This window comes from Dysidea avara, chromosome 6 (genome assembly GCF_963678975.1).
Source record: "Dysidea avara chromosome 6, odDysAvar1.4, whole genome shotgun sequence".
Classification (NCBI taxonomy): domain Eukaryota; kingdom Metazoa; phylum Porifera; class Demospongiae; order Dictyoceratida; family Dysideidae; genus Dysidea; species Dysidea avara.
The window spans coordinates 38,158,706-38,186,443 of record NC_089277.1 but is presented as its reverse complement, the minus strand read 5'-3'; the positions used below and the strand labels follow the sequence as shown (position 1 = coordinate 38,186,443).

The following is a 27,738-nucleotide window of genomic DNA, read 5'->3' as shown; positions in this document are numbered from 1 at the left end:
GGTGGAGGGAGTGTCCACAGCACACATCGTCTTGTTTCATCAAGGCAGCACATAGCTACGGAGGTGCGAAAATTGTGTTTTCTTTCTTCCTGTCAATATACTACGGGTGTTGCGCGCCGGCTTCTTGGGCCGCACGACACACTACCGTGTGTCTTGATATTATTTGAAAAACTTTTTATACTTGTTTGTGCTTATGTTAATAATGATAATAAAGTTATAGCCAATTTTTTGATAGGGCTGTGGAGTGATTGAAAGCAGTCTCGGTAACTCAACTAGTAAAGTATGTACCCTGTAATTGTAACCGAATTTATGAAAAGGTACATATTATGCATTCCAGCAAACAAAACCATGCAACAATGACTCCTTATACTGATTAACTTGCTTTTCGTATCAAGATGCAGCAAAGCTGCACTCTTGGAAAATTTCATACAGTTATATACAATGATAAAAAGTTATGAAGCTTCAAAGTTCCACAAATAGGTCAAATTTTGTGTGTGGAAAAGGTACCTTTTTGCAAATCTGGTCATATATGGAGTTTGTGCGTTTGATCCATTGAAAGACACCCAGTATTTTTAAGGGGTGTAGTTTGGCCCATGTACTCAAACTATCCTTGACAGTAGTTTTATCTTCAGTAACATTGTTCACCTTCATAATAACTGCATTGAGCCAAAAACAATTTTCAATTTACAAAATTTGGTCACATAGTAATATGTTATCAGTTGGTATTCTATATCCTATAGGATATTTACCTTTCATTCAGCCCTACAGCTAAAGCAGTGTATCCAGGAAATGATGTGTATAATGGCAGGTATGCCATTAGAAGTATGATTGATAAAAGCTACATCGAGTTGACATCTCTTGTGAACATGACATTATCCATTATGATCAATATACTTGGATTACCTGTAAGTTTAATGTGCACTACATTGTTTTACATCGAATGTGTTTGGCTGAAGACAGTTGCTTCATGGACAATGAAAATGAGAAGTCAGGGAAGCCAATCTTCTCCTTCCCAAGCTTTCCTTGTACAGTGCTTCTAATTAAAGGTTGACACTCAATATAACAGTCAACCACTTCAATAGAACAGCCATACAGAAATACCAAATATTGTCAATAACTACTGTGTATACCTATTTGAAATACCCGTGAAAATGGTCTAACTGCTATTTCAGAGTTTCTAAATTCTTTATCTTTTATACTGTAGTTTCCTGGAAGCATGCCTGGAGACCCCCAGAATGGCATGTATAATATACACGTTGTATATGTTTTGAAAACTGTTGTTTGTACTTCATAAGCTTTAACTTGTTCCACCACTGTACTATTATAAGACACCTTGCACATCAGCCATAATAAATGCCATATGCACTCATGCACAAAAAGTATACAACTATATGTGACCAAACACTACACAGTGTGTTCCAATAGTAAACTGGATTTTTCCTTTTTTTGTTTAAGACTTATTATATAGCGCAATTGCACATGTACTAAACATAATAATAGTATCTAATCCAAAACAGCCAAGCTATAAAAAATAGAGTGCGGCCCTCAGAAAGGCTATGGTGAAAAACATATGTGAAATCCAAGGTGGCGGACAAGAAATGGCTGTGATAGTGGGTTAATGGTAAAAATTTTAATGACGACAATTCAGGGGAAATTTTGTGCCGGTTGATCTTGACACAGAATTCACCTGAATTGTCGTTACTAACTTTTTTACCATTAACCTACCATCACAGCCATTTCTTGGCCATCACCTTGGGTTTCACATATGTTTTCACCATAGCCTTTCTGAGGGCCGCACTCTTTTTTTACAGCTTGGCTGTTTTGGATTAGATTTTACATCATTTTGTATTTGTAAAATGCTGGATTTGGGGCTTTTTAAACGCATCTTTTTTTTCTTTACCACAGGAAGAAGAAAAAGATGAAGCAGATTTTAAATACTTTAACTAATTCTGATTTTATCAGTAAATGTACAAATTATATATAATGCATATAATTATATTTATTACATGTCAATAATTCCCTACGGATAACTTGTTTGCAGCTGATCTCTCTACTGGGTGACTTGAAATGTAGCTGAATTCTCTACAGGGTGATTTGCTTGTAGATGAACTCTCTACAGGATTCTCTCTACAGCGTGACTATTTTTAAGCTGAACTCTCTGCAGGGTTATCTGTTTGTACTGTAGTTGAACTCTCTACAGGGTGATTTGTTTGTAACTGAACTCTCTAGAGGGTCATTTTGTTTGTAGCTGAACTTTCCACAAGGTGATTTGTATCTAGCTGATCTCTCTACAGGGTGACTTGTTTCTATTTGATCTCTCCTTTTTTCTAGCCGATCTCTGTACAGGGTAACTTGTTTACACAGTAGCTGAACTCTCCATAGGGTAATTTATTTCTATCTGATCTCTTTACAGGGTTACTTTGTCTGGCTTATCTCTCTAAAGGGTGATTTGTTTTTTGTAGCTGAACTCTCTACAGGTCACTGGTTTCTAGCTGATCTCTTTACAGGGTGGCTTGTTTGTAGTTAAACTATCTGTAGGGTGATTTGTTCATAGCTGAACTCTCTACAGGGTGATCCTTCTAACTGATCTCTCTACGGGATGACTTGTGTGTAGCTGAACTATCTGAAGGGTGATACGTTTGTAGCTGAACTCTCTACAAGGTGATCCTTCTAGCTGATCTCTCTACAGGATGACTTGTTTCTAGCTAAACTCTCTACAGGGTGGTTTGCTTGTAGCTGAACTCTCTACAGGGTGATTTGTTTGTGGCTGAATTCTCTCACTGCGCAAAAAGATATGTTTCCATGATGTTTCTGTAATCAAACTTAAATGAAATTTTCAGGAAATGTATAAGTTTATCACAAAGTTGTCATAATTCATGCAAATTTCCTGAAAGGAATTAGGCACATTCGTGTATATAATTACTGAAAGATAAGTTAATTGTGATAAATCCTTACACAATTCCATGTACATTTCCTTTAACTCAGGAATTATGCACATTCGGGTAATTCTGACTCAAGGAATTGTCATAATTCGTTATACACGAAACATCAGGAAGCATAATTTTTTTGCGCAGTGTCTACATGGTGATTTGTTTGCAGCTGAATTGTCTACATGGTGGTTTCTTTCATGCAGATAGTTCAGCTGCAAACAAATTATCCTGCAGAGAGTTCAGCTACGAAAAGATCACCCTTTAGAGAGTTCAGCTAGATAAAGTCACCTTGTAGAGAGTACAGCTACACGGTTTCTTTGTAGCTGAACTCTCTACATGATGGTTTCTTTGTAGCTGAACAATCTACAAGGTAACTTCTTCTAGCTGATCTCTCTACAGTGTGACTTATTTGCAGCTGAACTATTTACATGATGGTTTCTTTGTAGCTGATCTCTCTACAACATGAATTGTTTGTAGCTGAACTGTCTACAGGGTGATCTGTTCGTAGCTGAACTCTATACAGGGTGATTTGTTTGTAGCTGAATTCTCTACAGGGTGATTTGTTTGCAGCTGAACTCTGTACATGGTGGTTTCTTTGTAGCTGAACTCTCTTCAAGGTGACTTCTCTAGTTGAGCTCTCTACAGGGTGATCTTTTCATAGCTGAACTCTCTATATGATAGTTTCTTTGTAGTGAACCCTCTACAAGGTAGCTTCTTCTAGCTGATCTCTCTACAGGGTGATTTGTTTGCTGCTGAACTCTCTATATAGTGGTTTCTTTGTATCTGAACTCTCTACAACGTGACTTCTTCTAGCTGATCTCTCTACAAGGTGATTTGTCTGTAGGGAACTATCTGCAGGGTGATTCGTTTGTACCTGAACACTCTACAAGGTGCTGATCTCTTTACTGGATGGCTTATTTCTAGCTGATCTTTCTACAGGGTGACTTGTTTCTAGCTGAGCTCTCTACAGTGTGATCTGTTAAGTTTGTAGCTGAGTATTCTCTTGTTTCTAGCTGATCTCTCTATAGAGATAATTATAACTTTTGTAAAGCTGAACTCTCTACAGGGTGGTTTTTTGATTGGTTGCTGAACTCTCTACGTGGCGACTTGTTTGTACTACAGAGTGGCTTGTTTGTAGCTGGGCTCTCTACAAAGTGACTTACTTGTAGCTGAACATGGTATAAAGTAACTGGTTTGTAGCTGATCTCTATAGGGTAGCTATAGAGATTTATTAATTTATTTGTTTTTTGGCCTCACATTACCAAACTAGAGACAATGTAGATCATTTCCATAAGTCTGGGTCAGCCCAACCCCCCCGCCCCCCCCCCCCCCCCCCCCCATATCAACTACTTCCTCCGCCCCTGCATGAACCTATCGCTCTGCATGGAGTAACCACTCTACAAGCAAGCAGTATTACTAGAGTACATCACCAGAAAATATTTAAGCACCACTCCAGGATCAACCCAAGATTAAATTTCTTTACTAATCGACTTGTAAATCAGTGGAATTTGATCGCATCAGATAGTTTAAATAAGTTTAAGAACAATTTAGATAATTACTGAATCAAATTGGATATGAACAGACTAAAAGGCCCTCGACCTATTAACTTTACGTTACCTGTAATGATTGTACATTGTCCATAATTTAATACTAATACTAAACTTACCTGTCTAGAATTTAGTGAACTGCGTAGTTTTTCTATAAACGATTCAATAGTACTGATTAAAATATTAAACTCGCATAACGGAAATTCTTCGTGATATCTCTAGAATATGTCTGTATATCATAACTGAATGTAACTACAACATACTAGCTGCTGACCCATAATCAAAAATTTTAGGTATGCATATATAATACATCCAGTGGCTGCATTCGTATTGGCTTGAGTGATTGATCTCCCTGCACAGACTATCAGCCTAATAAGTGTTACATAACACAGGTCATTTGGGCAAAGTTGATATGTATTCCCTCAGGCCTGCAGCCCTCGGGCAGTTGGGTATACATATCAGGCAAAGCCCTCATGCTCATGTTACAACTATTACTTGTACAATACGAAGGATAAGATCATGCACACATGAATTGGTATTATACATACATACACAATGGCGGATCCAGGATGGGACATTTTGGGCAACCCTCCCCCCTCACCTTGTGGAGGAGCCAGCCATACTTCTGATTAAAATACTAAACTTTGTCTCAGGTCAAGATCAGTTTATAAAACTCATGAAAATAATAATGCACTTTTTACTTGCAATTATTACAAATTCACCTGAAATTAAAGCAAACTAAAATTAAACTAGCTGTGAAATTGTCACCCAACATCTTCGTGCGTACTAAACACCTTTAAGATAATAATCGTGTTGCTGTGGTTTAAGGAATTCTGAGCCTTGTAAACAACTTTTAAGACTTCACAGCCATCTGCAAAGGCCATAATGGCAACAATCAACAGTGAGGCACTACTAAGAGGTGATTTTTTTGCTGTTCAAAAATGTAGCAACTGTTTTTTTAAACAAGATTATCTGGCTCTCCCAACCACTAGCTTATTTGTGCCCCTCTCCTTGCTAGTTCCTGGATCCACCCTGATACATACATACATACGTACGTACGTACGTACGTACATACATACATACATACATACATACATACATACATACATACATACATACATACATACATACATACATACATACATACATACATACATACATACATACATACATACATACATACATACATACATACATACATACATACATACATACATACATACATACATACATACATACATACATACATACATACCAGGGGCAGATCCAGGAGCTGACAGGGGGAGGGGCACAAACAGGCTAAGTTGTAGGCGGTTGGGGAGAGCCAGATTCTCCTGCATTTTTAAACCAGCAAATTATCACCTCTTAAAAGTGTCTCAGTGTTGCTTTTTCCATTTGGACCTTTGCAGATGAAGTCTTATAAAAGGCTATCAATGTCTTAAACAACAGCAACATGATACTTATATATTAGGGTCGATTAGTATGCACAAAGGTTCTGGGTGACAATTTCACAGCTAGTTTCACTTTGGCTTCAGGTGAACTTGTAATAAATGCTAGTAAAAATGCGCATATTTTCATCGAGTTATAAATTGATCTTGGCTTGACATAAAGTTTAGTATTTTAATCAGAAATATAGCTCCTCCACAAGGTGGGAGGGGGCATTTGCCCCAAATTCCCAATCCTGGATCTGCCATTACATACGTATTTGAATATATGACATGATTTTATTTTAACTTTAGAATGAATCAACATGCTTCAAACTAACAGTCACTGCCTGTCCTGCTGGTCTAGCGTTATATGAGGTACAGTCAAATAGCGAAATGAAGGATTATGAGTGCAAATGTGATAATGATCATGATGATAATATTGTGAAATGTGTACCAGATGAGGGGAAATTGATACTGAAGGTACTCATCATCATGTTCTTGTCATATCATTATTAAAACTGGCTGTGTATAAACTGTGTGGTTGTATATACATGTACTTAGCTGGAATTATGATTCAGTGTAAAGAGGCGCAAACTGCACCCCAGGGATGGATCCAGGAGCTGGAAAGGGGAGGAGAACAAACAGGCAGGTGGTTGGGGAGAGCAGATTCTCTTGTTAGTTGTTGTACTTTTGATTAAAGCAGCAAATTGTCATCTCTTAGTAGTGCCTTGCTGTTGCTTTTTGCCATTTTGGTCTTTTCAGGTAGTTTTGAAGATTTAAAAGCTGCTATGAATGTCTTAAACACCAGCACAACAGTAATTATTTTTTAAGAGGTGCTCAGTACCCACAAAGGTGCTGGGTGGGCATATGTAGTGTATATAATTTAAGTATTGAGTAATTAATAGCTTTGGTTTCAGGTGAGTTTGCAATAAAACTAATGGTAGTAACAGGGACGGATCCAGAGTTTGGAAAGAGGGGGGCACCTTGCTGAAAAACAGTTGAAGACCAAAAAAAAAAAAAAGGTCACAACAATAATAGCTAGTGATCCTTTACCAAATATATCACGTCTGTTATGTAAAATAAAATCCCATTTATAGCTTCATAGATAAGCTACACTGCCTCATGAACATTGTGACTGCTTTATTAGAGTATCTCGATCTTGTATGCAATTTCTTGAAGGGGGGGCATTTGCCCCAAATGCCCCATCTTGGATCCATCATTGAGTAACATGCATGTTATATAAATTGATTTTGGCCTGATAAGATTTAGTAGTCCAATCAAAAGAAGCATGGCTCCTCCACAAATGAGAGAGGCATTTTCCACAAACGCCCCATCCTGGATCCACTGTTGCAACCCATCACATAACAGATTATATGTGCCAAATTTTGGAACATCACCCTTATGGTCGTACCTGAACCAATTAGAATTTTTGAAACTATATAATAGTATGGTAGTGCTATTAATAGCAGAAAACACTTTTCAAAGCAGTATTTCTATTTTTTTTGTAATTCAGGGTATCTATGGTTTATTCCACTCTTAAATAGGGAGTAATTTAACTTTGCTGTGTTTCAGAGCTATATATTTAATGTGTCCAATGAGCCCATAATGACAATTTTCCAAAATTTGGTCACATATTTTAGTACTGAGATAGAAAATCCGGATTGTGTAACTTTTGATATAAAGCTAATTAATGATTAACAAGTTCTGAAAGTTTCATTGGGACTTCCATTATCCGAACACATGTGTACTAAATCGATCACAAAAGTGTTCAGAAAGTGAATTAGTTCAGATAAATGAAACTCGTTCATAATATTATATTGTATTTTGCGTGGGAGGATCAAAGTGATGCCGCACATCGTATTGTCTATACAGTAATAATCAGCTGCATAACTGTACTGTATGAGTCATACCGAACACTTATCCAGCTAATTGGGAAAATGCAATACAGTTACGCAAGGAAATACAGCACACTTGGGAAAATACAGTACAGATATGCGGAGAATTTATTTTAAGGAATGTTATGTAAACAACACACTGTAAATTGCTAAAACTGACCAGCCAAACTAATCCTACGAGTTCATTCTACGTCTAGAAATAGATTCTATAAACACTTACTGATTGTCTGATCACGAAGCTTTTAACTCCACTAAGACAGCACGATTGATCACGAGCATGACATTGTAAATCACAAAAACTAGCCAAACTAATCCTATTAGTTCATTCTACGACTAGAAATAGATTAGTTAAACACTTACTGATATCCTGATCACTGAAAATCACAGCAGTTTGTGTACTAGAGAAAATCGCTTCAAGCCAGACGACCAAGAAGTAATATCTAATCCAAAACAGCCAAGCTGTAAAAAAAAAAAGAGTGTAGCCCTCAAAAGGCTATGGTGAAAAAAGATGTGAAATCCAAGGTGACGGCCAAGAAATGGCTGTGATCATAGGTTAATGATAAAAATTTTAATAACGACAATTCAAGTGAATTTGGTGCCGTTTGGTCTTGGTACAAAATTCACCTGAATTGTCATTATTAAAATTTTTACCATTAACCTACTGTACCATCACAGCCATTTCTTGGCCGCCACCTTGGATTTCACATCCCTTTTCACCATACCATTTTTGAGGGCTGCATTCTTTTTTTACAGCTTGGCTGTTTTGGAATAGATTTCACTTCATTTTGTATTTGCATAACCTACGTATCTTTTTTTCTGTACCACAGGAAGAAGAAAAGATGTAGCAGATGTTAAATACTTTAAATATTTCTGGTTTTATCAGTAAATATACAATTATATAATAGTTATACGGGCACAATATGGAGTCTATGAAATTTATAAACCTGAAGGCCCTGGCTGTAGCACACAAGGAAAGCGAGGGCGCTATTAAGAGCCTGAGGGTTTATAAATTTCATAGACTCCACATTGTGTCCATATAACTGCTTTAGACTCTATTTCACATTACACTCAGATTACTTATCTCATCTACGGCTGTGTCTGCTGTAGGCTCAGCAGGAGTGGGTGGTTTTCTTGTGATAATAGATAATACTAGCGCCATGGCAACTATGTGTCCTCACGTGACAAAATTATAGTGCTCGTTGAATCACTGCAAGTGAACAATGCATACCGATTGGATAAACCTAGATTTTGAACATATGTTATATTGTGTTTGAAGGCATGGAGTATATTAGAAAACAAGGTGTTGTATATGAGATTTATTACCCACCAAAGACAGCCTAAATAGAGTCTAAATAAATACAGTATATGTATTTATTACAGAACTCTCTGCATGGTGGTTTCTTTGTAACTGAACACTCTACAAGGTGACGTCTTCTAGCTGATCTCTCTACAGGGTGAATTCTTTGTAGCTGAACTATCTACAAGGTAGCTTCTTCTAGCTGATCTCTCTACAGGGTGAATTTTTTGTAGCTGAACTATCTACAAGGTAACTTCTTCTAGCTGATCTCTGTACAGGATGATTTGTTTGTAGCTGAACTATCTACAAGGTAACTTCTTCTAGCTGATCTCTCTACAGGGTGATTTGTTTGCAGCTGAACTCTTTACATGATGGTTTCTTTGTAGCTGAACTCTCTACAAGGTAACTTCTTCTAGCTGATCTCTCTACAGGATAATTTGTTTGCAGCTGAACATTTTACATAATGGTTTCTTTGTAGCTGAACTCTCTACAAGGTGACTTCTTCTAGCTGAACTCTCTACAGGGTGATCTTTTGTAGCTGAACTCTCTACAGGGTGATATGTTTGCAGCCAAACTCTCTACAGTGTGATTTGTTTGTAGCTGAACTCTCTACAGGATGGTTTCTTTGTAGCTGAACTCTCTGCAAGGCGACTTGCTTGTAGCTGAACTGTCTACAATATTTCCTGGTTGCTGCTGAACTCTCTACAGCATAACTTGCAGAAATCTATATTGGAGTAAGTCATGAACTAGCTGAATGCTCTATTAGGGTGACTGTTCTATTAGTATCTCGATCTTGCATTTGCTACACGGAGTTGGCTTTGGATCCATAACTCATTGGTTTGTAATCCAATTGTTCTGTACTACTGCAAGTACTTTCTACGATGACTATTCCAGCTACATACCCATTTTCAGCTCACTGTTCTAGGCGGTTTGCCTGGTAGGTGTGATAATTATTGGATTTTTATTCACGAATCTCTATCGCGCAATTGTTACACACCTTTGATTTGATGTCATATCTCCATGATCTTAATTTAGATTGTTTTCAAACCACCAAAAGGCACTGCTACAATGGTTGATCTATCTACAAACCGAATTTCAATTCATTCCATGGAGTGATTTACCCTGTAGGCGTGACAACAAATCGATCTTGTTTTATGCGAATAATCGATCATAACTCCTGAACCATTCATCGAATTTGCACCAAAGATAATAATAGAATTCGTCGTTGGACTCTCTTTATGTGTGCCAAATTTCAAGGTGATCAGAAAACGCGTTTATGTTTTATAGCAATTTTTCAAAGTGTGCGAAAAGGTGAAGAATAAGAAAAAGAACAAATAAAAACCAACGTTTGGGCACTCATATCTCGGAAATGGCTAAGGCGATTTTCTTCAAATTTGGTATGTGAGGTGGCCTACCTAGCGGGCATCTCTGCAGCAAAACTGGTTCTAATCGGATGAAGGATCACGGAGCTACAAAGGTGTGAAAATCGCGTTTTCTTTCTTCCTGTCAATATACTCACAGTGTGGCGCGCTGGCTTCTTGGGCCACACGACACACTACCGTGTGTCTTGATAACACTCACCGCCTATGCTTGTGTTTATGAAAAATACAGCCCTCGGGGGTGTCTCGAGGCAAATACAGCAATTGGTTTCTCCTCGTGCTGTATTAGCCTCTCGACACACACACTGGTGCTGTATAGTCCTCACACATGGACGGCTGTGCTTTAACTATAACATACAGAGCTGTGTTAAAATACTTTAATAAAACATATACTACTGTAATCATAGGCATTGGAAAGGGGGGAGGGGGAGGGGGGGCTTAGCTCCCCCCTCCTCCCTCAGAATGATATCACCCCGAAGTTATCCTTCTTGGAGTGGGGCTGAAAAACCATAAAGATCGAGATACTCTAATAGAGCAGTCACTCTAATTAGCGATTTCCAACTAACCAATTTTCACACATATTTTTGCTACTTACATTACACACCTTCAATAAATGTTTCACAAGCTGCCGTTCCAGTTAATGGTAGTCAATGCTTCATACTTCGTAATGCACTTTACTGGATTAAAATCCATGCGGTATTTATTGAAATATGTCAAATCAAAGTTTGAGAAATAAAAATCCTCATAGGTAGGGTTTCCACTCAAAATAGAAAGATGCTTTATTTTGTTGTTTCTGGAGATTTTCACACAGATTTACCTTTAACATAAAGCAAACAAGTGCTAATTTGTTATTGGAATGTTTGCAGCAGATGCTATCATCACAATTTTAACATAATATGTAAATATCCAAAAAGTGGTCACGTGACCAAAAATCCCTTCATGTAGGATTTCCACTGCAAAATAAGATGATGCCTTAGCCTTTTGCATTATTTCTGATGATTTTCACATAGGCTGACCTTGAGATAAAACAAACAAGTGCTAAAATATTATTAAACTGTCTATCACTTTCAATACATCTATACCAGTGCAGTTGTAACTCTATAAATCCACAAAAAGTGGCCATGTTTCCAGTGTTGGGAGTAACGCGCTACTTATGTAACGCGTTACGTAATATTATTACTTTTGTGGTAACAAAGTAATATAACGAAATACGCTATGAAAACAGGTAATATAACGCAAGATACTTTACTTACAAATGTAACGCGTTACCTAAGTAATATAATTACTGTAACGAGTCTAATATGACGTAATATTATTATTAAAAGTAACGAAGTTACTAATCTCGTTAGTAATCCTCTGAGTAACGCCTAACCACAACGAAGTAACGAGGCCTACTGAATGAAGCTTACTCACTAGCTTCTTACTTATAACCAAGATTTGCACATTGTCCAACAACGCAATCATGTTACGTGATAAGGTGGTAGTTTCACACGTGACAGCTTAAGGCTGTGGACACAAAGTAATATAATATGTAATATTATTACAGTTACTTTATTTTATGGGTAATATGTAACTGTAACTAAATAGTTCTGTTGCAAGTAATATGTAATATGTAACTAGTTACTTTTACAAAGTAACTTGCCCAACACTGCATGTTTCCAACAATCCCATTACAGTTATAAAGGATGTGTTATAGCACTACAAGATGTAGAAGTCTTCATTATAAGGCAAGAAAATACACTAATTGTGACTTCGGTCACCCTAAAATACAATGATTTTCTAATAAGATGTCCAATTTAACTATTATGATATTTTTAGTCATGTAACCAATTTTTGCATGTTATTGTGTGTTAAACTTATTCTGATACCCAATGCCACAAGCAATCCAATAATAAATTAGCACTTGCAATTGTTTGCTTTATCTTAAAGGTCAGTTTGTATGAAAATCACCAGAAATAACAAAAGGAAGCGCCTTCCTATTTTGAGTTGGAAACCCTATATAATATTAGAGTATCTAGATCATTTAATACAAGCACTGAATGAGTTACTCGGAGTACTTAATTTAGCTTCTTATTAGTGGTATCTAGTAAACTGTAGCTAATGGACTTTTGCTCCTGAAAATTTGGACTTGTATACTAAAATTGTGAGCCTTTTTGGTTAAATTATGGACCACTTTACTGAAATTGTGGACCTTTTTCCAAGTCGGAGCCCATGCAAATAATTGCGTACGTAATTCTAATTGGAAGAATGCAGCACCAGTAATATTCAAAGTTTCCGAGTGTTTCCGTGTGAATCTGTGGCTGATGAGGATGAAAAAAGTGTTCCTGGACAAACCCTAAAATTAATGCTGATTTCGATTCTGCCGTGTGTTCTTTGATTGGAGGATGATTGAAGTTGGAGTACGACGAAAATATGGCTCTTTAACAGGTAAATCACCAACTAGCGCCGTTCAGAATCCAGCATTACAATCACCCGGGACTTCAAGGCATCCCTCTGCATCGATGCAAGTATAGTTTGAAGGTGAGCAGTTTGTTGTCTTGTGCGGAATTGCAATATAAGGTTCAAGTTTGAGCATAATCTTTTCAAAAGTGGATACTGGCATGTGATACCAGCCTTGCATGGCTTCAGCCTTACCTGTTGTTGTATTCTGGTGTACTTATTGCTGTTTTGATCCATTTTATAAAAGCTTCAGTAATTGTAATTTTGGTCAGAAACTATTTATAATTTCTCTTTATAGTATAGTGTTGTCATTGTGTTATATAACTAGTGAATTTAAAAATTGTTAATTTAGAAATGGAAGTAGGGATCAAGCGATAAAAACTACTGAAACAAGTGATTTGAATGATGGCAACTATTACAACATAGCTTTGTGGGGAAATCCTTACATTGGCATCTCACCACGTCACCATAGATGTTCAATGCCAAAGTAGGGATTTCCCCACAAAGCTATGTTGTAATAGTTGCCATCATTCAAATCACTTGTTTCAGTAGTTTTTATCGCTTGATCCCTACTTCCATTTCTAAATTAACAATTTTTAAATTCACTAGTTTGTTAACTTTTTTTGGTATAGGTATATCCCTTTATTACCGAATGGCTAATATATTGCCAAAAAATGCATGTTATGGGTGCCCTTTATAAATGGACTCATAACTCTATATAGCTATTATTGATCTTTGGCACTGACTGCTCTATTAGAGTATCTCGATCTTGCTGCTTGCTTTATGCAAGCTGCTCAATTACTAAATTGAAAGGCATGCAGGGTTTCTATCTCCTGTTTTCTACAATTAGTTACAGCTGGACCATTAATAATGGGCGTGGTCCACTGATCGTTAAGTACGAGCGCGCGCTCTGATTGATAAGGGCGTGGCAGTGTGTTCTTACTTCACTAGGCTGTTTGATCGCTTTGCAAGTGTTGCTATACAGGCATCTACTTGCCCTTACAGTACGGAATCCGTTATTAGTTTTGTGGCGTCCGAATACGGCTGCTCTAAGGAAAGTGTCGATACAAATTATTAACGCCTCCGTGACTGGAAAAGAAGAAGATGATCCGTAATTGAAGATAAAAGGAAAGGCAAAGAGCAGAAAGCAGACACTCGTCGGAACCCGAAAAGGCACATCCCAGCAGCGAGTTAAATATTGTGGCAAAGAATGGTGATCCTTCGCTGCTTCGTTTGGCCTGTAGCCTTGCGAATGTGGTCAGGCAGGCAGGCAGGCTGGCTGGCAGGCAGACGAAAATTTCTGTTTTAGCGATTTTTTAGAAATAAAATTCCAGCACTTTTCTAGTCGTTTCCTGATATATAACGCTAGAAATAAAGTTAGAAACTTGAAGACTCTTTAGTAAAAGGTTTATTTGCTGTGTGAGATATTTCTAGGATGATTTTTGAGGGATCGAAATTTGAGGCGCGCGCCAAATCCACCCGGATCCCTACTTGATAGTACTGTTTGATAATTATCATCCTTAGTGCTTTCAATGTGACAAATAAAGCTGAACAGTGTCCAAACACATCTATTTTAAAAATAATTTTGGTCTTATATTTTGTTATCTGATTGTCATGTTTCCAAAGTATTTGTTGATTGTGACTTGTGATGTCACTACTTACCATGTTATATGATTTTTCTAGTTAGCTATCCCTGAAAATGCATTGGGTATCTGTGTATACTACAATATACACAGCTTTATTTGTGAATCACTTGCTATATTCATGTAATATTCTGAGTGGTCAGTCTAAAAAGAAGTGGTCACTCTTGAGAGGTTGTACCTAGCTCATATGCTGTTCTTCATAAAATAGTTATGTAGTGAAAATTTCATGTTATTAATAGTTTCCTATCTAGATTTATGACACTTTGAATATTGTGTTTGGTGTCATGCGATATACATAAAAAACATTGAAAATGCTGTACACAAAATTCGTCACACTGTCAACTTCTTTTGCTTATATCTTTTGATAGGAAACACTGATTGAGTTGGGGTTTGTACTAAAATAAAATGACCCTGAAAATAGCACAATGTTTGTCATACATATGAATGTATGGAGTGTTAGTTATTTAATTTACTTGGAAATATCTACTCTAATAAAGCAGTCACAGTATTAGAGCAGTGCGTAGTGAGCTATATAAGGACTTTTATATAGTTTATCAGTTATAAACACGTAGCTGGTGAGGTGGGCAGCTATTGTCAGCTGGCTATGACCTTTTTGTTTTTTTTTTGGTCTCACCTTACCAAACCAGAGACAATGTAGTGCCTCAGTTCATTTTAGCCTTGGTCAGCCCCCCTCATATTAACTACTTCTTACTGTAATAGAACAAAATATTCTAATGGACCAGTCACTGCAACTGTTCGGATAATGAAGGGTTCATATAATCAAAGTTTGAGGTCGTATTGTAATGCAATATGAAATTTGAGCAAGTGGCCAAAAAGTATCTGCCCACAAGTGCTATATCAATTAACTTTTAGGCCTGATCACAATTTAAAATGGCCGGACTAAGCACAGCTACTAAAGGTTAAACCAAGCTGTACATGTTGGTAATTGTATGAGTACAAGCTTATTCAAAATACGTGATTGTGTATGTGGACACAAACACACCTGATCACACAACAGGTCATACTGTACTTCAGTGCAAGGATAGACTATAACCTTTAATGCTATCATGGTGTGGTAGGTACACAAACATAGCTACTGTACAATTACAGTATTTGCAACACATATTTTAGAATGTAGATATGAGTGTTCGCGGCAAATTTTAAGTCCAAGTTTCTGCAGCCTTGATACTTGCATTAGCACTAATGTAAAAGTACAATGGTAGATCCAGGATGGGGGCATTTGGGGCAAATGCCCCCCCCCCCCCCACCTTCTCTCCCTCCAATCTTGGTGGAAGAACCATACTTCATTTGATAGAAACACTATATACTTTGTCAGACCAAAATCAATCTATAATAACTTGTGAAAACTACATATTAGCATCATTATTACAAACTCATCTGCATTCAAAGTTTAATCAAATGTCAAACTCTCCCAGCACCTTCGTACGTCCTAAGCACCTCTAAAATAATTATCGTGTTGTTAGTGTTTAAGACTTTCACAGTCTTTTATATAGCTTTTAAGACTTCACAACCATCTGCAAAGGTCATAATGAGTAAAATCAACCTGCTAAGTAGTGACTAAAAACTCCATCAACTAATACTCTCCCCAATTGCAACCACCTACATACAACTTGTGCCCCTCCCCTTGCCAGTCCCCTGGATCCATCCATGAATTACTACAAATAGGTTAAAAATGAATAAAACTTTTTCCGATGCTTGTGTGAAGGCATTGGTCAAGTAATCAATCAATCTACAGTCAGACACTAAAAATTAAAAGAAATTTTGTAAGTTGACTACCGGAATTTTGAGTTATGTATTACATAATGTTTCAGCTTCACTCTACGACTAGATAATGATATAATTTCAGGATAAATATAGTTAATGAATGGAGTTATACATTACAGGAAGGATTATGGGCTACCAATGTCAACACTAAATCACTAAATGGGATGATGGAGTATTACCAGTGTCCACCTGGTTACTGTCAATGTAGTAGTAGTAAAGATAAAGGAACTAGTACATGCAACAGTGTATACTATGATAGCAATCAGGATCTTCAGTGTGTGTGTGGAAGAGAAGGTATCGAGCATATGTGTCAACTTGACTGAGTTGTCCAAGATATGCACCTGATATGATTGCCTATCTCCGTACCAAAATACTCTGTGGTTTGTGCACACTTGTTATATTAATATTATTGTTAAGACTATCCTGATGAAGGTGTCCTGATTTAGGAGTCTAAAATTTTCATATAGTGGCAAGTTTTGTGATTATCAGGTACCTTTATATTGGTGAGATGTAATAGCAAAGCCCACCAGGGGCAACACACTGATGAGCATTACAATCACATAATCAGTTACAGTGTTCTTAAATGTTTAAAGATCAATTGTGTCAATATCAGGAATTTGTGTTCCATTGAATAATTAGGTAAAAGAAGATGTGTCGAGGTGTCCTCATCAGTGAGGTGTCCTGACATCAAGGGAGTAAAGTGTACAGTTTTACAAACTGAAACATATAGCCATATATGCATGTGAAAAATAGTGCAACAAATTTTATGCTTTTTTCTTTGCAATTAGCTGCTTCATTCACTGCTTTTTGCTCATACTTGTATGCATTTTTCATCTTTATGTCCATTTTCTACCTACAGCTACACATTAATATAAGTTATTACATCTGATACAATTGTTGTAAACATAATTTGATCTAGCAAGCTTCCATTATAGCTGGAGTTGTCGAGGAACAATTTGCGAATTTCAGTGAGTTATGACAGCCTTACATATAATCATGAAATCAAGACACATGGTAGTGTGTCGTGCGGCCCAAGAAGCCGTCGCGCAACACCACGAAAATGCACTTTTCGCGCCTCCGTAGCTCTGTCGTCTGTGCTTCCTTGACGAAGCAAGACGATTTTTACTGTAGACATGCCCTCTAACTTCAGTACTCCACATTCCAAATTTGAGCGTAATCGCTTCAAGCGTTCCCGAGATATGCGACTTCAAAAATTGGCTTAGTTTCTCCGTTTTTCTTCTTAATTTTCTTCCTCTTTTCGCACACTTACACAAACTGTTATAAAACGCGAACACAATATCCGATTGCCATTAAATTTGGCACACAGAAGGAGGATATAAAGGCGCATCTCGGTACCAACTGTGGCTGGAATAAGATAAACAGGCAAAGTGTTATTAGCGATTATTCCCGAAAAATAACACCAATATTGTTGTCACGCCTACAGGGTAAACTGCGTATGGGAAGAAGCTGAAAATCGGTGGGTGAATAGGTTAACTGTTGAACCTCACACCTTTTGTGGTTTGAAAGAAATCGAGATAAAAACCAGGAAGATACAACGAAAAAACCAACAATGTGTAACAATTACGCAATCGAGATTAGCTAATAAAAAACGATTACTTTCCACGCCTACCAGAAAAACTGCTTGGGATAATGCTTTGAAATTCACTGTACAGATGGAGTAATCATCTTAGAAAGGTTCTTCAATGGTGTAGAAGAATCAGACTTAAAGCCACGGAGTTATAACACGAAATCCAACTTGGTGTAGCAAGTGCGAGATCGAGATAATCTAATAGAGCAGTCATCCTAATAGAGCAGTCACTCTGAAAAGAATTCAGAGAGATTAGCTAGAAACAAGTAACCTGTAAAGGGATCAGCTACAAACTATTCAGTCTGTAGAGAGATCAGCTAGAAGAAGTTACCTTGTAGGGAGTTCAACTAGGTAATTCAGCTAGAAGAAGTCACCTTGTTGAGAGTTCAGCTACAAAGAAACCACCATGTAGAGAGTTCAGCCGCAAACAAATCACCGTGTAGAGGGATCAGCTAGAAGAAGTCAACTTGTAGAGAGTTCAGCTACAAAGAACCATCATGTAGAGAGTTCAGCTGCAAACAAATTACCTGTAGAGAGTTCAGCTACAAACAAATCACAGAGATCGGCTAGAAGAAGTTGCCTTGTAGAGAGTTCAGCTACAAACAATTCACTCTGTACAGAGATCAACTAGAAGAAATTACCTTGTGGAGAGTTCAGCTACAAACAAATCACTCTGTAGAGAGATCAGCTAGAAGAAGTCACCTTGTAGAGAGATCAGCTAGAAGAAGTCACCTTGTAGAGAGTTCAGCTACAAAGAAACCACAATGTAGAGAGTTCAGCCACAAACAAATCACCTGTAGAGAGTTCAGCTACAAACAAATCACAGAGATCCGCTAGAAGAAGTTGCCTTGTAGAGAGTTCAGCTACAAACAAATCACCCTGTAGAGAGATCAGCTAGAAGAAGTTACCTTGTAGATAGTCCAGCTACAAACAATTCACCCTGTAGAAAGATCAGCTAGAAGAAGTCACCTTGTAGAATATTCAGTTACTAAGAAACCACCATGAAGAGAGTTCTGTAATAAATATATGTATTATATATGTAATAGTTATCTAATCTAAAACAGCCAAGCTGTAAAAAAAAGTGTGCGGCCCTCAGAAAGGCTATGGTGAAAAAAGATGTGAAATCCAAGGTGGCGGCCAAGAAATGGCTGTGATAGTAGGTTAATGGTAAAAATTTTAATAACTACAATTCAAGTGAATTTTGTGCCAAGACCAAGTGGCACCAAATTCACCTGAATTGTCATTATTAAAAAATTTTACCATTAACCTACCATCACAGCCATTTCTTGGACGCCACCTTGGATTTCACATCTTTTTTCACCATAGCCTTTTTGAGGGCTGCACACATTTTTTACAGCTTGGCTGTTTTGGATTAGATTTCATTTCTTTTGTATTCATAGGCCGGCTTTGGGGTATTGCAGGCTTTGAGACTTTTTTAACCTATGTTTTTTTTCTTTACCACAGGAAGAAGAAAAGATGAAGTAGATGTACTTTAAATATTTTATCAGTAAATGCACAAATTATATATATAATACATATATTGATTACAGAAATCTCCATGGTGGTTTCTTTGTGACTCAACACTCTACAAGGTGACTTCTTCTAGATGCTCTCTCTACAGGGTGAATTGTTTGTAGCTGAACGATCTACAAGGTAACTTCTTCTAGTTGACCTCTCTACAGGGTGATTTGTTTGTAGCTGAATTCTGTACAGGTGATTTGTTTGCAGCTGAGCTCTTTACAGAATGGTTTCTGTGTAGCGAACTCTCTACAAGATATTTTCTTCTAACTGATCTTTCTACAGGGCAATTTGTTTATGGCAGAATTTTATACAGGGTGATTTCTTTGCAGCTGAACTCTCTACATGGTGGTTTATTTGTAGCTGAACTCTCTACAAGGTAACTTCTTCTAGCTGATCTCTCTACAGGGTGATTTGTTTGTAGCTGAATTCTGTACAGGTGATTTGTTTGCAGCTGAGCTCTTTACAGAATGGTTTCTTTGTAGCTGAACTCTCTAAAAGGTAACTTCTTCTAACTGATCTTTCTACAGTGCAATTTGTTTGTGGATGAATTTTCTACAGGGTGATTTCTTTGCAGCTGAACTCTACATGGTGGTTTCTTTGTAGCTGAACTCTCTACAAGGTTTATCTGATCTCTCTACAGGGAGATTTGTTTGTAGCTGAACTATCTACAAGGTAACTTCTTTTAGCTGATCTCTCTACAGGGTGATTTGTTCGTAGCTGAATTCTGTACAGGTGATTTGTTTGCAGCTGAGCTCTTTACAGAATGGTTTCTTTGTAGCTGAACTCTCTATAAGGTAACTTTTCTAGCTGATGTCTCTACAAGGTCACTAGTTTGTAGCTGAACTCTCTACATGGTGGTTTCTTTGTAACTGAACTTTCTACAAGGTGAGTTCTTTTAGCTGATCTTTCTACAGGGTGATTTGTTTGTAGTTGAACTCTCTACAAGGTAACTTCTTCTAGCTGATCTCTCTACAGGGAGATTTGTTTGTAGCTGAACTCTCTACAGGTGATTTGTTTGAAGCTGAACTCTCTAAATGATGGTTTCTTTGTAGTTGAACTCTCTACAAGTTAACTTCTTCTAGCTGATCTCTCTACAGGGTGATTTGTTTGTAGCTGAACTATCTACAAGATAACTTCTTCTAGCTGATCTCTCTACAGGGTGATTTGTTAGTGGCTGAATTCTGTATACGTGATTTGTTTGCAGCAGAGCTATTTACAGAACGGTTTCTTTGTAGCTGAACTCTCTACAAGGTAACTTCTTCTAGCTGATGTCTTTACAGGGTCACTAGTTTGTAGCTGAATTCTCTACATGGTGGTTTCTTTGTAACTGAACTCTCTACAAGGTAACTTCTTCTAGCTGATCTTTCTACAGGGTGATTTGTTTGTAGCTGAATTCTGTACAGGTGATTTGTTTGCAGCTGAGCTCTTTAAAGAATGGTCTCTTTGTAGCTGAACTCTCTACAAGGTAACTTCTTCTAGCTGATGTCTCTACAAAGTCACTAGTTTGTAGCTGAGCTCTCTACATGGTGGTTTCTTTGTAACTGAACTCTCTACAAGGTGACTTCCTCTAGTTGATCTTTCTACAGGGTGATTTGTTTGAAGCTGAACTCTCTACAAGGTAACTTCTTCTAGTTGATCTCTCTACAGGGAGATTTGTTTGTAGCTGAACTCTCTATAGGTGATTTGTTTGCAGCTGAATTCTCTACATGATGGTTTCTTTGTAGCTGAACTCTCTACAAGGTAACTTCTTCTAGCTGATCTCTCTACAGGGAGATTTGTTTGTAGCTGAACTCTCTACATGGTGGTTTCTTTGTAGCTGAACTCTACAAGGTGATTTCTTCTAGCTGAACTATCTCTTTCCATAGTTGCATGAACTCCATACAAGGTAATTTCTTCTAGCTGATCTCTCTACATGGTGACTTGTGTGTAGCTGATCTCTATACAGGTTTCTTGTTTTTAGCTGATCCCTTGAATTCTCTTCAGGGTGACTGCTCTATTAGGATGACTGCTCTATTAGAGTATCTCGATCTCGCACTTGTTGCACCAAGTTGGATTTCGTGTTATAACTCCGTGGCTTTAAGTCTGATTCTTCTACACCATTGATGAGCCTTTCTAAGATGATTGCTCCATCTGTGCAACGATTTTCAAAGCATTAGCCCAAGCGGTTTATCTGGTAGGCGTGGCAAACAGTCGTTTTTTTTATTACTAGTCTCGATTGCGTAATTGTTACACACTGTTGGTTTTTTCGTTGTATCTTCCTGGTTTTTAGCTCGATTTCTTTCAAACCACAAAAGGTTAGAGGTTCAATATTTAACCTATTCACCCACCGATTTTTAGATTCTTTCCATACGCGGTTTACCCTGTAGGCGTGACAACATATTGGTGTTATTTTTCGTGAATAATCGTTCATAACTCTTTGCTTGTTTATCGTATTCCAGCCAATATTGGTACCCAGATGCGCCTTTATACTCCCCTGCTGTGTGCAAAATTTCAAAGCAATCGGATATGGCGTTCACGTTTTATAGCAGTTTTTGTAAGTGTGCGACAAGAGGAAGAAAAATAAGAAGAAAAAAAACAAAGAAACTAAGCCAATTTTTGAAGTCGCATATCTCGGTAACGCGTGCAGCGATTTCGTTCAAAGTTGGAATGTAGAGTGCTGAAGTTGGAGGGCATATCCACAGAAAAAATCGTCTTGTTTCATCAAGGAAGCACAGCTACGGAGGTGCGAAAATTGCGTTTTCTTTCTTCCTGTCAATATACTCACGGGTGTTACGCGCCGGCTTCTTGGGCAGCACGACATGTCATGTGTCTTGATATCATGGGCAAGAGTGCTTTGCCTGATATATAGGCACAAGCCTGAGGGCCGTAGGCCCGAGGGAAAGTGCGTATATACAGGAAAAGAACGAGTGCCCATGGTATAACTAATATGTTCTACTTCAGCATGTAGACTCAACTAATTGGCAAAAGGGAACCAAGTAAGCTGTGATTGTGGGATTGAATTTTGCCAAACAAACTGTGATTGTGGGATTCAATTTAATACATCAAACAGTAGTTTGATTTTATTATTGCTAATATAGCAATTTTAAGAGACTAGTGTTAATTATGTTACTTTAATTGCTACATTTACAAAGTTAAAACAAACTACTGTTAATGTATTAAAATTGAATCTCACAATCACAGATTGTTTGGCAGAATTCAATCCCACTATCACAGCTTGCTTGATTCCCTATATAAGAGAAGAGGATAACAGTATAACATCAAAGAAATCTGGGTATAGTGTGCACACCTATTAGGTATGCAGTGTCTCAAGTTAACGAGATATATGCACTGGTGGCAGTGCATATATCTCATTTAGGCAGTGTGTAACGAGATATACACACTGCCTTAATGAGATATACGGACTGGTAGCAGTGCGTATATCTCGTTAACATTTTGAGTCAGTGCGATATGTGATATACATGCACTTGCTTTCCTTTGATCTGAGATGTGAAAGTGGTACATATATATACATATATTTATGCACTAGATAAAGCACTGCCACAAGTGCTATACGGCAAATATAGCATGAAAAGAGTGGGTGAGAGACAACTATAGCACGAGGTGAAGCCAAGTGCTATATTTCGTCTCGAGACCACTCTTTGAGTGCTATATTTCCCATATAGCATGAGCGAAAGGCAGTGCTTTATCTGGTATAGAGAACTGTCAACTTGAGGTACACACAAGACACAATTAGAAACTCATGGAGGAGTGTTATCATCGGTAGAATAGGCATTGCGCCTGTGTTGCACTGTGCAGCACCTTCATTAGTCATTTTGTAAGTCTAGTCCGTCTTCTCAATACTTAAAGTGATTGATTGTGGTATTTTAATAAGCATATTTCCGTGATGTTCCTAGGACTGATCCGTTTATGTGAGCAAAACGTATTAAGAACGTTCACTGCTGCTGACCACAAGCAACCATCATCGAAATCTTCAAGTGTGTCTATAAATAAAATCCAGTGGTTTGGCTCTTACTGGTTGGGTTGATTGGTCAGCCAGCGCAGTCAGGCTATCACCCTACACTGGCTTGGTTGATTGGTTGTAATGGCCAGAATGAGTGATTACTCACTCATAGTAGTCTATCAACCTACAAAATAGACCTGGCAGTTCTATAACTACCTGATATAGAACTGTGGACCTGGTCTATTAAAGTGTTCTATAACTGCCCAATTTACAACACTTGTACTTTCATGGCAAATATAGGACACTTTTTTGCTTTGATACTCCCACACAAAGTTCTTTATATATATATATATATATAATTTGTACATTTACTAATAAAATCAGAAATATTTAAAGTATTTAACATCTGCTTCATCTTTTCTTCTTCCTGTGGTAAATCAAAGATAGGTTTAAAAAGCCCCAAAAGCACAAAAAGAAGTGAAATCTTATCCAAAACAGCCAAGCTGATAAAAAAGAGTGCAGAACTCAAAAAGGCAATGGTGAAAAAAGATGTGAAATCCAAGGTGGCGGCCAAGAAATGGCTGTGATGGTAGGTTAATGGTAAAAATTTTAATAATGACAATTCAGGTGAATTTTGTGCCAAGACCAAGTGGCACCAAAATTCGCCTGAATTGTCGCTATTTATTTTTTTACCATTAACCTACCATCTCAGCCATTTCTTGGCCGCCATCTTGGATTTCACATCTTTTTTTAACTTTTTGAGGGCCGCACTCTTTTTTAACAGCTTCGCTGTTTTGGATTAGATATAATATTTGAGGTTAAACATAACTATTACCTTAGCAAAATTATGCAAAAATCAAGACACACAGTAGTGTGTCGTGCGGCCCAAGAATCCGGCTTGCCACACCATGAGTATATTGACAGGAAGACACATTTATTATTTTTTTATTATTATTACTGGGCAGACAGTGTTTATTGATTATTCCCAGAGGGGAAATTACAAGGGGGAACATATGTACGATTAGCTATTTACAAAATTAATGATTAGATAGCTACAAAGGTTATCTAGAAATAATTTCTTATCAGTAATTTCAATTGATGATAAGAAATATGCAGCTCTGTGGTCGCTTATCCGATTGGAACCAAATTTGCTACAGAAGTGTCAACCAGGTAGGGGAGTCTACATACCAAATTAAAAGAAAATCGCTCCAGGAATTCCGAGATATGAGTGGCCAAAGGTTCATTTTAATTTCTTGGTTTTTTGTTCTTCATTTCGCACACTTTGCAAAATCTGCCACAAAATACCAATAAGTGCTCCAATCAAGCTGCAATTTGGCACACTTAAAGGGCTCATTAAAGCGGATATTAGTGCCAAGCTTGGTAGCTAGGAATCCGATAAACATTTACGGAATTATGAACAATTATTCAGGTAAAATAAGATCGAACTTCTGTCACACCCTCAGGGCAAACCCCTTGAAGAAATGCACTGAAAATTGCTATGTTGATGCCTTTTTGTGGTTTGAGAGCAATCCAGATAAAGGCCATCAAGATATGACACAAAACCCAACCTGTGTCATAATTATGCAATTGAATTTTATGAATAAACAACTATTAGTTTTCACGCCTAGCTACCAGGCAAACCACTTAGAGCAATGAGCTGAAAGTTGGTATGTAGCTGGAATAATCATCTTAGAAAGTCCTTGCAGTAGTACAGAATAATCAGATCACAAACCACTTAAATATGCTTTTAAAGCGAACTACATGTAGCAAAAGCGAGATTGAGATATTCTAATAGAACAGTCACCCTAATAGAGCATTCAACTTCCGAGATACTCTAATAGAACAATCACCGTGCTACAAATAAATTGCTCTAGTGATTCAGACCATTACAAGTCACCCTGTAGGGAGATCAGCTTGGAATCAATTCACCCTGTAGAGAGTTCAGCCTCAAACATACCACCTTGTACAGAATTCAGCTACAAGCAATTAAGTCACTCTGTAGAGAGCTCAGCTAGAAACAATTCACAAATCACCATGTAGAGAGTTCAGCTACAAACAAATCACCCTATAAAGAGTTCACCTACAAACAAGTAGAGGTGTACCGATGTGGTTTTTTTGCATGTACCAATATCCGATGTTGATGTCACCAAAAGAAGCCGATAACCGATAATTGATCCGATATTTGCATTATAGTTAAAAGTGTACATTTACCTACCCTACAACAACATGTGCATGTATTCATTGCTATACTCTGCCTGTGGTGGTACACAGCTTGGGTTTCTATTGTGCAATCCAGACAATTAGGCACCCACAAACATTTTTATGTATACTCCCATGAAGCCTTATACGGATATTTCTGCATTACTCTGCATTCTAATGGTTTGTGAGAAAGCTGGTACAGCAAGTTTCCTTGGTTATCCTGTGACCCTTATTTTTATTACAAGGTACTCTATAACTACTTCATTTATAAAGACTGTGATAAGCTTTCCAGCAACAGACAGTAGAATCGCGTGTATTTATATGGCTTCTCGTAGCGTTGCGCTTGTTTCAGAGTGAATAATAAGCCACTGGCACTAAAGAGCCACATGAATAATGTAGAAAACCAATGCACAACCCGTTTATGTACAAACTATTGCTAGTGTATAAATATCGGTAGCGATATCGGTCCTCCTGCTGTTCTGTACCGATACCGATATTGGTAAAAATTACCATATTGGTGGCCGATATTATAGCCTATCCGATTATCGGTACACCTCTACAAACAAGTCACCCTGTAGAGAGTTCAGCTATGAACAAATCACCCTGTAGAGAGTTGAGCTATATGTGACCGGGCCTGCGAAAATAGTGCATGTGGGCACATAAAATTTGCTTACTTTTCCAAACGTTCATGGCTCATACCTTTTAATTGCATCAGGCTATGGCTATGTACGTTTCAGGCTGTATTACATATTTAATTGGCTATATGATACAAGTTACAGAATGCAAATATTGTATTGCAATACTGAGATATGACTGATTCTGTGTCAGAGTGTAGTTTGCACCCACTTGCCCTATTTTTGCAGGCCTAGTCACATATAGAAACAAGTCACACTGTAGAGAGTTCAGATAGAAACAAGTCACCCATAAAGAGATTAGCTAGAAGTAGTTACTTTGTGGAGTGTTTAGTTACAAAGAAACCACTCTGTAGAGAGTTCAGGTTACCCTATAGAGAGGTCAGCTATATAGAAACAAGTCACCCTGTAGCAAATTCAGCTGCAAATAAATCACCCTGTAGAGATTTTAGCTGCAAACATATTACCCTGTAGAAAGCTCAGCTAGATACAAGTCACCCTGTAGAGCACCCTGTAGAGAGATCAGTTAGAAAAAGTCACCTAGTAGAGAGTTCAGTTACAAAGAACCCACCCTGTAGATAATTCGGCTACAAACAAGTCACCCTGTAGAGAGTTCAGCTACGAACAAATCAGAGTTCAGCTAGAGACCAGTCACCCAGTAGAGAGATCAGCTAGAAACAAGTCACCCTGTTGAGAGATCGGCCAGAAGTCACCCTGTAGAGAGTTCAGCAACAAACAAGTTACCTTATAGATAGATCAGCTAGAAGCAAGTCACCCTGTAGAGAGTACAGCTACTGTATATAGAAACAAGTTGCGCTGTAGAGAGATCAGATAGAAACAAGTCAAAGTATAGAGAGATCAGCTAAAAGTAGTTACTTTCTACAGGGTTTACTTACAAAGAAACCACTCTGTAGAGAGTTCAGATTACCCTATAGAGAGATCAACTATATAGAAACAAGTCACCCTGTAGCAAATCCAGCTGCAAACAAATCACCCTGTAGAAATTTCAACTGCAAACAGATCACCCTGTAGAAACTTCAGCTAGATAAAAGTTACTCTGTAGAGAGATCAGGTCACCCTGTAGAGAGATCAGTTAGAAGAAGTCACCTTGTAGAGAGTTCAGCTACAAAGAACCCACCCTGTAGAGAGCTCAGCTCAGGGCCGCCCAGAGAAATTAAGGGGCCCAGGGCAAAGAGTTAAAGTGGGGCCCTTCACCCAAGCTGTAAGTTGAAGACCAAAAAAAAAAAAAAAAAAAAAGGCACAACCTGCTGACAATCACAATAACTACCCATCACCAACCATATCTCCTTATCTATAAGCTTGCTACACTGCTCCTCTGAAGAATACTGTGACTGCTCTATTAGAGTATTTATATCTGACTGCTCTATTAGAGTATATCGATCTTTTAAACAGGTATTCAGGGGGCCCTTCATGGGGCCTCCTGGGACCCCTTTCAGGCTGGGGCCCGGGGAAAAATGCCCCAGTTGCCCCCCCCCCCCTTGTGGGCGGCCCTGGC

At 37.8% G+C, this 27,738-nt stretch overlaps 1 protein-coding gene across 1 annotated transcript in view; it reads left to right on the top strand.

Annotated features, from left to right (window-relative positions):
* The first annotated feature begins 240 nt into the window (after positions 1 to 240).
* Positions 241 to 27,738, top strand: part of LOC136259464 (uncharacterized) — a 45,070-nt gene continuing 17,572 nt past the window's right edge. Inside the window, exons 1-4 of the mRNA XM_066052949.1 lie at positions 241 to 280; positions 741 to 905; positions 6,217 to 6,384; positions 16,462 to 16,636. Of these exons, the coding sequence (XP_065909021.1) occupies positions 825 to 905; positions 6,217 to 6,384; positions 16,462 to 16,636 (424 nt within the window). The 5' untranslated portion in view covers positions 241 to 280; positions 741 to 824. The remainder of the gene's footprint in view (positions 281 to 740; positions 906 to 6,216; positions 6,385 to 16,461; positions 16,637 to 27,738) is intronic.